The sequence below is a fragment of the Bombina bombina genome, chromosome 6 (genome assembly GCF_027579735.1).
Source record: "Bombina bombina isolate aBomBom1 chromosome 6, aBomBom1.pri, whole genome shotgun sequence".
Taxonomy (NCBI): Eukaryota; Metazoa; Chordata; class Amphibia; order Anura; family Bombinatoridae; genus Bombina; species Bombina bombina.
Genome location: NC_069504.1, coordinates 1,077,571,963 through 1,077,587,692, shown reverse-complemented (window position 1 = coordinate 1,077,587,692; position 15,730 = coordinate 1,077,571,963). Strand labels below are relative to the sequence as shown.

Here is a 15,730-nt window from a genome sequence, read left to right as displayed (position 1 = left end):
CCCTTGTTCCAGCCTTGCATCGGTTTCCAGGCTGGTTTGGTTTGAGAGGCATTACCCTCTTGTTTAGAGGATGCAGAGTTAGAGGCCGGTCCGTTCCTGAAATTGCGAAAGGAACGAAAATTATACTTATTCTTGGCTTTGAAAGGCCTATCTTGTGGGAGGGCGTGGCCCTTTCCCCCAGTGATGTCTGAAATAATCTCTTTCAATTCTGGCCCAAAGAAAGTCTTACCCTTGAAGGGGATATTAAGCAATTTTGTCTTGGAAGATACATCCGCTGACCAAGACTTTAGCCAAAGCGCTCTGCGCGCCACAATTGCAAACCCTGAATTTTTCGCCGCTAATCTAGCTAGTTGCAAAGCGGCATCTGAAATAAAAGAATTAGCCAACTTGAGTGCGTGAACTCTGTCCATAACCTCCTCATACGGAGTCTCTCTACTGAGCGACTTTTCTAGTTCCTCGAACCAGAACCACGCTGCTGTAGTGACAGGAACAATGCACAAAATGGGTTGCAGGAGGTAACCTTGCTGTACAAAAATCTTTTTAAGCAAACCCTCCAATTTTTTATCCATAGGATCTTTGAAAGCACAATTATCCTCTATAGGAATAGTAGTGCGCTTGTTTAAAGTAGAAACTGCCCCCTCGACCTTAGGGACTGTCTTGTCAGTATATTTATGAAAATCTTAGTAGTTCTATCCAAATAATATATAAGTTTATGGCAGGGTTATAAACACAATCTTAAAATAATTTTCCTTAAAAATTGAAACCCTAATCAACCATGCATCTACTAGACCATATAATTAATATAAATACCTGAACTCTTTTATTTAGTTAATATCCATGAACATTTTTGAAATATATTTGCAATATTAGAATATGACACAAAATTTATATGCGTTAAACCCAACTCTTAAAATATGCTATCCTTCTTACAAAACCCAGAAAAATATACCTTCACAATTCAGCCTTATTTATTTAACACAATGGGACTAAAAACCTTTAACATCCAAGCAATACAATTCTAAACTGTGCTCTTTCAACAATAGGAGAATATATATATATATTCTGCTATTTAACTGCAATTTATCCTAATACAGAATTAACTTACAATATCAGAACTTGCACAGATGATTTACCTAGCAAATCAGATACAGATTTAAAAGTATAATCTGCTCTTTAAATCTATTAACTGTAAAGGCTATGCATATGACTTATCTTTAAACTGCAGTGACTTTAAAATATCACATGTAATTAGCAGCCCTTTTCTTATACTCTATATATATATATATACGTTACCAAAATAGATAGTTCAGTTACCAAGGATTCCTTGTTTCATCTCAGAAAATATATAAGTAAATTTTTGCAATCACTGAGAAGAAGGTAGATCAGCTTGTTTAGAATGAGTGTATTTTGGACGCCCAGCAATGTATCATTCAAGTCAGCAAAATCTGTCCCTTTCTCCTTCATGCGTTCACTTAAATAACTTTTTCATTCATTGATGAAACCATGGGAGTGGCCCTACGAGATCTGACCATCCCATTGGTTAGGTGGGATGTCTATTTGGATTGGCCCTTGGTCACCATGGAAACGCATCCTTTAAGCAGTTATCTCAACTGCTATACCGGTATCGGCCCTTCGGTGGCAGCACAAAACAAATTCATCCTTAACACTTCTAAACATTTTTAGACAGTGAAATGTTTCTTTAAACTATGTAATAACTGCCGTAATTTCTTGCATGAACCCCTCAGAATATCAATCATAGATGAGGCAAATCTATATCACCTCTCTGGTCATTTTGATATCAAATATGTTATATTATTAACATTTTATTATATTAAGGCAATTTAATACTGCTAATTATTAGCTTAAAATGCATTTATATATCCTGTTATATATGTTTTCATGTGATATAATATGTTCTATGTCTCCGACAATTTCTGCATATATGAATTGATGCCTGCAATAGAAATGGAAACAATTATCAGAAATGGTTTAAGCATTCATATGTCTATGGTCCAAGTATTATTAATCATTTACTTTTAGGTCCACAAATATTTATTTATATTCTTAAAAACACAGAGGCTAAGTAAGATCTTTTATGTTTTCAAAACATATATATATATATATATATATATATATATATGCACTTCAAATAAGGGATTACCAAAATGGTCATTCAATCTATACTAATTCTGAATTTATTTCCTATATAAATATCCCCTGCAGCAATCATCCACCTAATACAATGTGCTTAATTTTAATATATATATATCATGAATCATTCCAAACATACATGGAAAACTGGCATTGTTCCCCTTGCAAAATGCATCCAACTCTATCTGTGTCACCTTCCCCCTAGCTGTGTATTTGCAACACATCTTACTTTGAAATCACAAAACTTAGGTGACAAATTCCAGAGGGGTCCTTGAACACATTCTTTTCTCTCACCAAATGTTTTGGGAGTTATAAAACTCTGCATATATAGTCAAATGAGTAGGAAAAAAAAATGTTTGTGTGTTTTACACCATAGGAGGTGGTACTTCAAAAGCTATGCTGATTTTCAATCCTGATAAACGTGTATTCATCCAGCTAACCCATCTGGTAAGGGGGTTGGGACCCCCTGTGGTGTTAAACAAACTCATGTTCAATTAATCCTGAGGTCTCATCTAACATATACAGTGTATAAAATATACATATATATGTATACATATGTAATATTCATCATAATATTCATATACTCTGACAGTCTGCCATAAGTCCTTTCTGGGTTCGACCATAGGAAATAATTTCTTAAATATAGGAGGTGGGACAAAAGGTATGCCGGGCTTCTCCCACTCCTTATTCACTATATCCGCCACCCGCTTGGGTATAGGAAAAGCGTCAGGGTGCACCGGAACCTCTAGGAACTTGTCCATCTTGCATAATTTTTCTGGAATGACCAGGTTCTCACAATCATCCAGAGTAGATAACACCTCCTTAAGCAGTGCGCGGAGATGCTCTAATTTAAATTTAAATGTCACAACATCAGGTTCTGCCTGTTGAGAAATTTTACCTGAATCTGAAAATTCCCCATCCGACAAAACCTCCCTCATGACCCCTTCAGATTTTTGTGAGGGTATGACAGAGCAATTATCATCAGCGCCCTCCTGCTCTACAGTGTTTAAAACAGAGCAATCACGCTTTCTCTGATATGCAGGCATTTTGGATAAAATATTTGCTATGGAGTTATCCATTACTGCCGTTAATTGTGAAAAAGTATGAAGGAATTGTTCAAATTACCAAATTTTCACCACAGTGTCTTAAAGCATTCAAAGTATTGCACACCAATTTTCAGAGCTTTAACCCTTAAAATAAAGAAACCGGAGCCGGTTACAGTTTTAACCCCTCTACAGTCCCAGCTACAGCCTTTGCTGCGACTTTACCAAACCCAGGGGGGAATACGATACCAAATGAAGCCTTCTAGGAACTTTTCCAACTACTTTCAGATCCTCACACATGCATATGCATGTCTTGCTCTCAAAAGTAACTGCGCAGTAATGGCGCGAAAATGAGGCTCAGCCTACAACTGGGAAGGCCCTTCCTGACTGGAAAGGTGTCTAACACAGTGCCTAACGTTAAAAAACGTTCCCCAAGCTTATAAGTGTGAATTACAAGCATAAACATGTATAAAATGCCCAAATAAAGCAATCGATTTTGCCCATAAAAGTGTCTACCAGTTTTATAGCCCATATTAAGCCCTTTATTCTGTTTGAGACTAAGAAAATGGCTTACCGGTCCCCATGAGGGGAAATGACAGCCTTCCAGCATTACACAGTCTTGTTAGAAATATGGCTAGTCATACCTTAAGCAGAAAAGTCTGCTAACTGTTTCCCCCAACTGAAGTTACTTCATCTCAACAGTCCTATGTGGAAACAGCAATCGATTTTAGTTACTGTCTGCTAAAATCATCTTCCTCTCACAAACAGAACTCTTCATCTTTTTCTGTTGATAGTAGAATAAAAAACTTGATAGTAGAATAAAAAACTACAACTAAACACCACATACTCTTAACCATCTCCGTAGAGATGTTGCCTGTGCAACGGCAAAGAGAATGACTGGGGTGGGCGGAGCCTAGGAGGGACTATATGGACAGCTTTGCTGGGACTCTTTGCCATTTCCTGTTGGGGAAGAGATATTCCCACAAGTAAGGATGACGCCGTGCACCGGACACACCAATGTTGGAGAAAAAAAGCCTAACACCTGCGATTGCGGAAACAAAAGCTCTGTAAACCTAAAACCCTAACATAAACCCTACGTCTAAACACCCCTAATCTACGTCTAAACACCCCTAGTCTTTGTGTTTTTTTTACAGGGCCATTGGTAGTTTATTGTAGGCTAAGGTTTTTTTTTTATTTTGGGTGGGCTTTTTTTTATTTTGATAGGGCTATTAGATTAGGTGTAATTCTTTTTTATTTTGGATAATTTCATTTTTTATTTTTTGTAATTTAGTGTTTGTTATATTTTGTAAATTAGTATTTTTTTGTTTGTAATTAGATACTTTGTAATTTTTAGAGTAGTGTTAGGATTTTTTAATGTGTAATATAGTTTATTTAATTGGTAGTTAGTTTAATTTTAGTTTAATAATTATATTAGTTTAATTGTTAGTTTAAACTTATTTTTTTTAATTTGACATGTAAATTTTAATTCAATTTAAGTTGTTTATTAGTTTATTGCGATGTGGGGGCTTTCGGTTTAGGATTTAATAGTTTAATTAATATATTTCGTTGTGGGGGGCTTTCGGTTTAGGGGTTAATAGGATTATTATAGTGGCGGCGATGTAGGGTTAATAACTTTAGTATAGTGGGGCAATGTGGGCGGACGGCAGATTAGGGGTTAATACTATTTAAATAGTGTTTGCGATGCAGGAGGGCAGTGGTTTAGGGGTTAATAAGTTTATTATAGTGGTGACGATGTCGGGGAGCTGCGGAATAGGGGTTAATAAAAAAATTTTGTGGCGGCGATGTTGGGAGCAGCAGATTAGGGGTTAAAAACGTTACAATAGTGTTTGCGATGCGGGATGGCCTCGGTTAATAGGTAGTTTATGGATGTTAGTGTACTTTTTAACACTTTAGTTATGAGTTTTATGTAACACTCAGTTTTATTGCGTAAAACTCATAACTACTGACTTTAGATGTCGGTACAGATCTTGTCATTTTAGGCTGTAACGTTAGCTTTTTAGCCTCACCGCAAAACTCGTAATACCGGCACTATAGGAATCACATGAAAAAACATCATTTTTAGGAGTGCGGTACTGACATTGCGGTACAGGCTAAAAGGCTTGCGGTACAGCTATACCGACAAGACTTGTAATGGCTGCGTTGGGGAAAATGATGCGTTATGGGCCACAACGCTGCTATATGACTCATAACGCACAACTCGTAATCTATGTGATTGTTAATAAAAAGACCCATCTACATAACTAGTGCTGCTGATTGTCTGAGCAGCAGTTGTGGCTCAGGACCAGCAGTTCTCTGTGGCTCCTGAGTTGTACTTTAAGTATGTGTTTAACCAATTAAACACATTGATATGAGAGGTTGATAGTGATAAAATAACATGATGTAACAAATTAGATCATGCAAAAACATGTTTCACTTAACATTTTTCTCTGCATGTGCACGTGAAGCATAGTTAGATATTTTCACTGCACCCACATTTAAAAAATGCAGCTCCTCAGATCATCAGTGGGGCTTGTATCATGTCAGCAATTAACAAATTGAGTCTTTACCAGATGGTACAAGCACCTTAGGCTCTCCGAACAAGTGTTATGTTTAAAATGCTGCTGCACGACATCTATTAGGCCCCAAGTTTAGTCTGTCCCCGAAGATGGTCCTGTTAAATGCACTTCCACCTGATATATGTAAACTCAGACAGAGGGTGTTGCAGTTTGCCTTAAACTCTGCTAAATCTTTATTGGCCAAGAGATGGAAACAACCCATTCCCCCTGCCCCGAATGAGTGGTTGAATCATGTGGAGGACACTATCAAACTAGAAGAATACGGTTATTTTAAATCCCAGAAAAAGACAGTGTTCTTAGATATCAAGATGTATTGGGAACTAACCAAATCAGAATATTTAAAGACGTAAGATACCTATTCAAATACCAGCCCAGGTACATGACACGAGCTACAAGCACATTGATGTAACTGAGACTTGATAAATTGGGATGTAATAGGAGGATAGAGTGGCACGTAATACCATAATATGTTTAAAACAAAAAATACTGACTATTATGCTTACTGCATTTTATTACAAGTTAGATTGTTATCTTGTTATTTTATTTCAGGAGTGAATGTATGTCTGTATACGGAACAAAACCCAATAAAACTTTTTGAAATAAAATAAATAAATAAATTGCTGGTGCACGAAGCATACTTAAATACACTTTTGAAACAGCTATAGCTTTTATTAGAAGCATGTTTGCTAATGCATGTATATTACAAAATTGCTTCTGTTCAATACCAAAATGCACCCATGTGGTTTCCAATTTTGGCTGGAATATCCCTATTCCACAATAGCATACTGAGGTAGGCTTGAGTGCCCATGTGTTTTGAGCACTACATTGCAGCAGTGTGTGCCACAATCTCATAGAAAGGAACAAAAGTTTAACGAAGGATAGCAAATTAAATAGTTACATTTAGTTACAGATGTAGATCGGAGAGGTTTTTTGAATTGAATGCTCTGCCTGAATTATGAAATTTGCATTTTTGCTTCCTCGTCTCTAATTTATCAATGCATTTTTGAGACTGGAAAAATAATAACAAAAAAATCCAAACCTTTTTTGTATCCAAATCTTGTAACAGCTGCTCCCTATGCAGTTTTGAAATGTGTTTTCTACTCTTTGTCCTCTTCTGTAGATCAGGCAAGTTTCCTGAAGTCCTTACGTGCATCTAAAAACAAATGTGTTAGGAAGTCAGACGTCACTGGTCTAAAAAAACCATAGCGATACTGAGAATCATCCTTGTAATCAAGCAGGCACATTATTAATGTTATATTGGTTTTATCACTTCTATTGATGTCATAACACCATTCCCATCTTTATCCTACAATGAGTATAGAACCCTTTTCTATAAGCTATACACTTTGTGCATCACATTGGTTTTATTACTCACTTGTAAAGCAAACATGTGATGCAAATAGAAATAAAAATAAAATGATGTGCAAGTTAAAAGGATAGGAAAGTCAAAATAAAAAACTTGCATGATTCAGATAGATCAGGTCATTTTAAGACACTTTTCAATTCACTTCTATTTTGAAATGTGCTTCGTTTTCTTGGTATCCCTTGTTGAAAAAGAATACGCACATATCCTACACTAGTGGGAGCTAGCTGCTGATTGGTGCCTGCACACATTTGTCTCTTGTAATTGGCTAACTAGGGCCTAGATTTAGAGTTGGGCGGTAGCCATCAAAACCAGCGTTAGAGGCTCCTAACGCTGGTTTTTACCGCCCTCTGGTATTTGGAGTCAGTCATTAAAGGGTCTAACGCTCACTTTTCAGCCGCGACTTTTATATCCCGCAGATCCCCTTACGTCAATTGCGTATCCTATCTTTTCAATGGGATCTTTCTAACGCCGGTATTTAGAGTCTTGGCTGAAGTGAGCGTTAGAAACCTAACGACAAAACTCCAGCCGCAGAAAAAAGTCAGTAATTAAGAGCTTTCTGGGCTAACGCCGGTTTATAAAGCTCTTAACTACTGTGCTCTAAAGTACACTAACACCCATAAACTACCTATGTACCCCTAAACCGAGGTCCCCCCACATCGCCGCCACTCTATTAAATTTTTTTAACCCCTAATCTGCTGACCGCCACCTACGTTATACTTATGTACCCCTAATCTGCTGCCCCTAACACCGCTGACCGCTATATTATATTTATTAACTCCTAACCTGCCCCCCACAACGTCGCCGCCAGCTACCTACAATAATTAACCCCTAATCTGCCGACCGCAAAGCGCCGCTACATAACGTTATCTTTATGTACCCCTAATCTGCTGCCCCTAACACCTCCGACCCCTATATTATATTTATTAACCCCTAATCTGCCCCCCCTCAACGTCGCCGCCACCTGCCTACACTTATTAACCCCTAATCTGCCGAGCGGACCGCACCGCACCGCTACTATAATAAAGTTATTAACCCCTAATCCGCCTCACTCCCGCCTCAATAACCCTATAATAAATAGTATTAACCCCTAATCTGCCCTCCCTAACATCGCCAACACCTAACTTCAATTATTAACCCCTAATCTGCCGACCGAATCTCGCCGCTACTGTAATAAATGGATTAACCACTAAAGCTAAGTCTAACCCTAACCATAACACCCCCCTAAGTTAAATATAATTTAAATCTAACGAAATAAATTAACTCTTATTAAATAAATTATTCCTATTTAAAGCTAAATACTTACCTGTAAAATAAACCCTAATATAGCTACAATATAAATTATAATTATATTATAGCTATTTTAGGATTTATATTTATTTTACAGGTAACTTTGTATTTATTTTAACCAGGTACAATAGCTATTAAATAGTTAAGAACTATTTAATAGCTAAAATAGTTAAAATAATTACAAAATTACCTGTAAAATAAATCCTAACCTAAGTTACAATTAAACCTAACACTACACTATCAATAAATAAATTAAATAAAATACCTACAATTACCTACAATTAAACCTAACACTACACTATCAATACATTAATTAAGTACAATACCTACAAATAACTACAATTAAACAAACTAACTAAAGTACAAAAAATAAAAAAGAACTAAGTTACAAAAAATAAAAAAATATTTACAAACATTAGAAAAATATTACAACAATTTTAAACTAATTACACCTACTCTAAGCCCCCTAATGAAATTACAAAGCCCCCCAAAATAAAAAAAATGCCCTACCCTATTCTAAATTACAAAAGTTCAAAGCTCTTTTACCTTACCAGCCCTGAACAGGGCCCTTTGCGGGGCATGCCCCAAGAAATTCAGCTCTTTTGCCTGTAAAAAAACACATACAATACCCCCCCCAACATTACAACCCACCACCCACATACCCCTAATCTAACCCAAACCCCCCTTAAATAAACCTAACACTAAGCCCCTGAAGATCTTCCTACCTTATCTTCACCTCACCGGGTATCACCGATCGGTCCTGGCTCCAAAATCTTCATCCAACCTAAGCGGGGGCTGGCGATCCATAATCCTGCGGCTGAAGAGGTCCAGAAGAGGCTCCAAAGTCTTCATCCTATCCGGGAAGAAGAGGCGATCCAGACCGGCAACCATCTTGTTCCGATCAGCCAATAGAATGCGAGCTCAATCTGATTGGCTGATCGGATCAGCCAATCGGATTGAACTTGATTCTGATTGGCTGATTCCATCAGCCAATCAGAATTTTCCTACCTTAATTCCGATTGGCTGATATAATCCTATCAGCCAATCGGAATTCGAAGGACGCCATCTTGGATGACGTCCCTTAAAGGAACCGTCATTCTTCAGTTGGACGTCGTCGGAAGAAGATTGATCCGCACTGGGGGTCTTCACGATGGAGCCGTTCCTCATCAGATGAAGATAGAAGATGCCGCTTGGATCAAGATGGTTGCGATCTGGATCGCCTCTTCTTCCCGGATAGGATGAAGACTTTGGAGCCTCTTCTGGACCTCTTCAGCCGCAGGATTATGGATCGCCAGCCCCCGCTTGGGTTGGATGAAGATTTTGGAGCCAGGACCGATCGGTGATACCCGGTGAGGTGAAGATAAGGTAGGAAGATCTTCAGGGGCTTAGTGTTAGGTTTATTTAAGGAGGGGTTGGGGGGGGGTATTGTATGTGTTTTTTTACAGGCAAAAGAGCTGAATTTCTTGGAGCATGCCCCGCAAAGGGCCCTGTTCAGGGCTGGTAAGGTAAAAGAGCTTTGAACTTTTGTAATTTAGAATAGGGTAGGGCATTTTTTTATTTTGGGGGGCTTTGAAATTTCATTAGGGGGCTTAGAGTAAGTGTAATTAGTTTAAAATTGTTGTAATTTTTTTCTAATGTTTGTAAATATTTTTTTATTTTTTGTAACTTAGTTCTTTTTTATTTTTTGTACTTTAGTTAGTTTATTTAATTGTAGTTATTTGTAGGTATTGTATTTAATTAATGTATTGATAGTGTAGTGTTAGGTTTAATTGTAGATAATTGTAGGTAGTTTATTTAATTTATTTATTGATAGTGTAGTGTTAGGTTTAATTGTAACTTAGGTTAGGATTTATTTTACAGGTAATTTTGTAATTATTTTAACTATTTTAGCTATTAAATAGTTCTTAACTATTTAATAGCTATTGTACCTGGTTAAAATAAATACAAAGTTACCTGTAAAATAAATATAAATTCTAAAATAGCTATAATATAATTATAATTTATATTGTTGCTATATTAGGGTTTATTTTACAGGTAAGTATTTAGCTTTAAATAGGAATAATTTATTTAATAAGAGTTAATTTATTTTGTTAGATTTAAATTATATTTAATTTAGGGGGGTGTTAGGGTTAAAGTTAGACTTAGCTTTAGGGGTTAATAAATTTATTAGAGTAGCGGTGAGCTCCTGTCGGCAGATTAGGGGTTAATACTTGAAGTTAGGTGTCGGCAATGTTAGGGAGGGCAGATTCTTCAGTTGGACGTCGTCGGAAGAAGATTGATCCGCACTGGGGGTCTTCACGATGGAGCCGTTCCTCATCAGATGAAGATAGAAGATGCCGCTTGGATCAAGATGGTTGCGATCTGGATCGCCTCTTCTTCCCGGATAGGATGAAGACTTTGGAGCCTCTTCTGGACCTCTTCAGCCGCAGGATTATGGATCGCCAGCCCCCGCTTGGGTTGGATGAAGATTTTGGAGCCAGGACCGATCGGTGATACCCGGTGAGGTGAAGATAAGGTAGGAAGATCTTCAGGGGCTTAGTGTTAGGTTTATTTAAGGAGGGGTTGGGGGGGGGTATTGTATGTGTTTTTTTACAGGCAAAAGAGCTGAATTTCTTGGAGCATGCCCCGCAAAGGGCCCTGTTCAGGGCTGGTAAGGTAAAAGAGCTTTGAACTTTTGTAATTTAGAATAGGGTAGGGCATTTTTTTATTTTGGGGGGCTTTGAAATTTCATTAGGGGGCTTAGAGTAAGTGTAATTAGTTTAAAATTGTTGTAATTTTTTTCTAATGTTTGTAAATATTTTTTTATTTTTTGTAACTTAGTTCTTTTTTATTTTTTGTACTTTAGTTAGTTTATTTAATTGTAGTTATTTGTAGGTATTGTATTTAATTAATGTATTGATAGTGTAGTGTTAGGTTTAATTGTAGATAATTGTAGGTAGTTTATTTAATTTATTTATTGATAGTGTAGTGTTAGGTTTAATTGTAACTTAGGTTAGGATTTATTTTACAGGTAATTTTGTAATTATTTTAACTATTTTAGCTATTAAATAGTTCTTAACTATTTAATAGCTATTGTACCTGGTTAAAATAAATACAAAGTTACCTGTAAAATAAATATAAATTCTAAAATAGCTATAATATAATTATAATTTATATTGTAGCTATATTAGGGTTTATTTTACAGGTAAGTATTTAGCTTTAAATAGGAATAATTTATTTAATAAGAGTTAATTTATTTTGTTAGATTTAAATTATATTTAATTTAGGGGGGTGTTAGGGTTAAAGTTAGACTTAGCTTTAGGGGTTAATAAATTTATTAGAGTAGCGGTGAGCTCCTGTCGGCAGATTAGGGGTTAATACTTGAAGTTAGGTGTCGGCAATGTTAGGGAGGGCAGATTAGGGTTTAATACTATTTATTATAGGGTTATTGAGGCGGGAGTGAGGCGGATTAGGGGTTAATACATTTATTATAGTAGCGCTCAGGTCCGGTCGGCAGATTAGGGGTTAATAAGTGTAGTTAGGTGGAGGCGACATTGGGGGCGGCAGATTAGGTGTTAATAAATATAATATAGGGGTCGGTGATGTTAGGGCAGCAGATTAGGGGTACATAGGGATAATGTAGGTGGCGGGGGTGTACGGAGCGGCAGATTAGGGGTTAAAAATAATATGCAGGGGTCAGCGATAGCGGTGGTGGCAGATTAGGGGTTAATAAGTGTAAGGTTAGGGGTGTTTAGACTCGGGGTACATGTTAGAGTGTTAGGTGCAGACGTAGGAAGTGTTTCCCCATAGAAAACAATGGGGCTGCGTTAGGAGCTGAACGCGGCTTTTTTGCAGGTGTTAGGTTTTTTTTTCAGCTCAAACAGCCCCATTGTTTTCTATGGGGGAATCGTGCACGAGCACGTTTTTGAAGCTGGCTGCGTCCGTAAACACCGCTGGTATCGAGAGTTGAAGTTGTGGTATTTAAAAGGTGCGTCCAGAAAAAAGCCAGCGTAGCTAACGCACCCCTTTGGCCGCAGAACTCTAAATCTAGGCGTAGATGTGTTTATCTTGCTGCCATTAGTGCAATGTTGTTACTTCAGCAAAGGATAACAAGAGAATGAAGCACATTTGATAATTGAAATAAATTGGAAAGTTGTTTAAAATTGTATGTTCTATACAAATGATGAAATACCATATTCCTGTCCCTTTAACATAATTGATATAATTTCACAGTTAGAGGATAAACTGTACTATGTTTTCTTCTCCTTGATTCCTTCCTTGGATTAAGACAGCACCTCAAATAATGCAATCCTTCTATTGAAGTTACTCATGTGGTTCAGAGCTTTAACCAAGCTCTATCGTATTTCAGCAGCGTTATGATTGGCCCATAACCACATCCGGTAAAACATACAAAATATTTATTAAAATTAGAAACAAATAAAAACTCCTTATCAGTACATCAGTGGACAAGAGGTTATCATGGTACAAATGTAAAAATCCCCATATGAGGAAATAACAATGTCCAACTTCAAACCCAATTGTCCCTTCACAGTACCACAGAGTAATGTTCCAATGTTTTGATGCAGAATTGCCTTAAAACGGCTTATTCAATGCCTCGTCAAGTGCTTTTTTTATGTGCCGTATGGCACGCAATTTGATTGGGTGCCACACAATAACAACATTTAAAAAAGCAGTCTAGTGAAGGGTGGACGGAGATACGAGAAGAAAAGGATGTGAGCTTACTTAATGTTTAACTTTCGTTTGGCGCATAAAAAGTAAGAGTTTATCAATGACCCTTATACTAAAATCTAACATTTATTTCAATTATTAGTTCTAAAATAGGCATATTTACTATCACTTTAAAAAATACAAGATTTCTTAATACACCATATACAAGAAAAATCTAATTTATAGAGAAAATTCAGTCTTGCTTCAACACGTCCTTAAAAAATAAATCCATAAAAATGATTTATTGACATGTATGTCTACAATTTTCTCCAATAAATCTGTGTAATGTTTTATGCTGCAACATATAAAGTATTAGTGAAGAAATGCAACATTTATTTGGACACGTCTTGAGTTAATGGATATACAGCATCTGGTTGTAAAAATGTTCATATTAGTATAATGATCTGTATAAATAAATGATAAGAAGCTGAATGATTCAGTTAGGCATATTCTGCTCCCGGCCTCTAACTAATTAATTTGATTTTTTTAAGAAGAAAATTACTTGTCGTGGTGTAGGACCTGTGAAGGATGTAGAAGAACCTGGAACATTTTCAAACAAAAAAAAACCATTTGAAACATGACCCTAAAGGATTTAAAGTGTCATTGCAAATTGTTATGAGGAGGATAATAAACCAGACAGCTTAATTAGGAACATAACTATTCTTATCCTCATAGAGCAGTCAGCTTTGTATGAAAAATGCCCAACAAAATATAATTCGTTGGCTCAGGTTTATGCATTATCCTTCCGCACAATTTGGGCTAGATTACGTGTGGATCGGTAATTACAGCTCCCACTCGCACGCTATCTCCGCTCAACTTCTGCTCTTTGCACGCGTGTTACAAGTGGAAAGTATTTTTTTTTACTTGTGCGCTAACCAGACTTCAAGGGATCGAGAAACGTTGAAAAAAAAATTAACACCCTTACTCGAGCGCTAACCGTAATCCTCATAAGCCTTCTACTCTAATAGCCCCTAAACCGCCACATAGCCCACCGCAAAGTACCCCAATACACTAATAACCCCTAAACTGTCACACCCCTACATCGCAAAGTAACCGCTACACTATTAACCCCTAAACCGCCACACCCCCACATCGCAAAATACCCCTCTACACTATTTACCCCTATACCACCACAACCCCCTTCACACAATACCCCACTACACTATTAACCCAAAACCACCACAACCCCATTGCAAAATACCCATTAACATCTAAATCCACTAACCAGCTAACCCAGCTAACCTAACATCCCCTAAGTTAGTTTTTTTTCAGGTAATGTTATTTATTTTTTTGTGGGTGACTTAGAGTTGTGGTTTTTAGCTGGTTAGGGGGGTTAGATGTTAGTGGGTATTTTGTGATGGGGGGTTGTGGCGATTTAGGCGTTAATAGTTTGTTAGCAAAATGTCAGTTATCTGCTATTTCCTACATGTAACATCTTTAATGAAGCAGAGGAGCAGCTGTAGGGCAACTTAAACCTAAATAAAGTTAAGGTAGTAGCTAGTGCTACTGCTTCAAGCCAGCAACAGCAAAATAAGCCCTTTTTCAATATAGTCAAGAACAAAAGTGAAGCTTACATACTATCAGTTGACACAGGAATCAGTCAATACATATGTACACATATACACATATACATATATATATATATATATATACATATTATACATACATACATATACACATTTTACCTCTGTGACTACCTTATATCTAAGCCTCTGCAAACTGCCCCCTTGTTTCAGTTCTTTTGACAGACATGCATTTTAGCCAATCAGTGCTCACTCCAGGGTAACTTCCCGTGCATGAGCTCAATGTTATCTGTATGAAAAACATGAACTAATGCCCTCTAGTGGTAAAAATGCATTCAGATTAGAGGCAGTCTTCAAGGTCTAAGAAATTAGAATATGAACCTCCTAGGTTTAGCTTTCAACTAAGAATACCAAGAGAACAAAGCAAAACTGGTGATAAAAGTAAAGTGGAAAGTTATTTAAAATTACATGCCCTCCATGTAGAGTCAGGAATTATTAAATCTTTCCAAGAACTGAAAATGGAATTTAATCTCAGTAATCAAGATTTTTTTGCCTATCTCCAAGCCAGGCATTACACTTCTCAACTGCTTGCGCAATATGATTGGAAATGGACGTGGGGGAGATTGGAGACGTGGCCGGCCTTGATCAAGGCTGGCCGCGGCTCCATCTCTCCATGGTATACCCTTCTGAACTCACAGAGGGGCAACGGTAATGTTGAAAAACTAGCCCAAAAATGGTCAGACCATCTGTCTATGAATATAGATAAGGATATACACATTGCGAGATCCTTCATGCTACTACGCAACACCACGATATCTGAAACATGGAGAGAGTCCCATACAAAGCTCATATATCAGATTTATTATACGCCAGATAAAGCATTTAGGTGGAATAATGTTGATTTTAAGAAATGTCCAAAATGTAGTCTACTAGCGGCTGACTTATTGCATATGGTGTGGCTATGCCCGAAAATAGAACAATTCTGGCACAAACTAGAGTTTTGGCTAGTGAAAGCGGTAAAAATTAAACCCCTCAAATTTACCCTGTTAAACATAATTTTTCTGTCTAATAATAAGG

The 15,730-nt window shown here is 37.0% G+C and overlaps 1 protein-coding gene across 1 annotated transcript in view; it reads right to left on the bottom strand.

Annotated features, from left to right (window-relative positions):
- The window catches only part of AGBL3 (AGBL carboxypeptidase 3), a 323,892-nt gene that overhangs the window by 24,733 nt on the left and 283,429 nt on the right, over positions 1-15,730 (bottom strand). Inside the window, exon 14 of the mRNA XM_053719686.1 lies at positions 6,810-6,923. Within this exon, the coding sequence (XP_053575661.1) occupies positions 6,810-6,923 (114 nt within the window). The remainder of the gene's footprint in view (positions 1-6,809; positions 6,924-15,730) is intronic.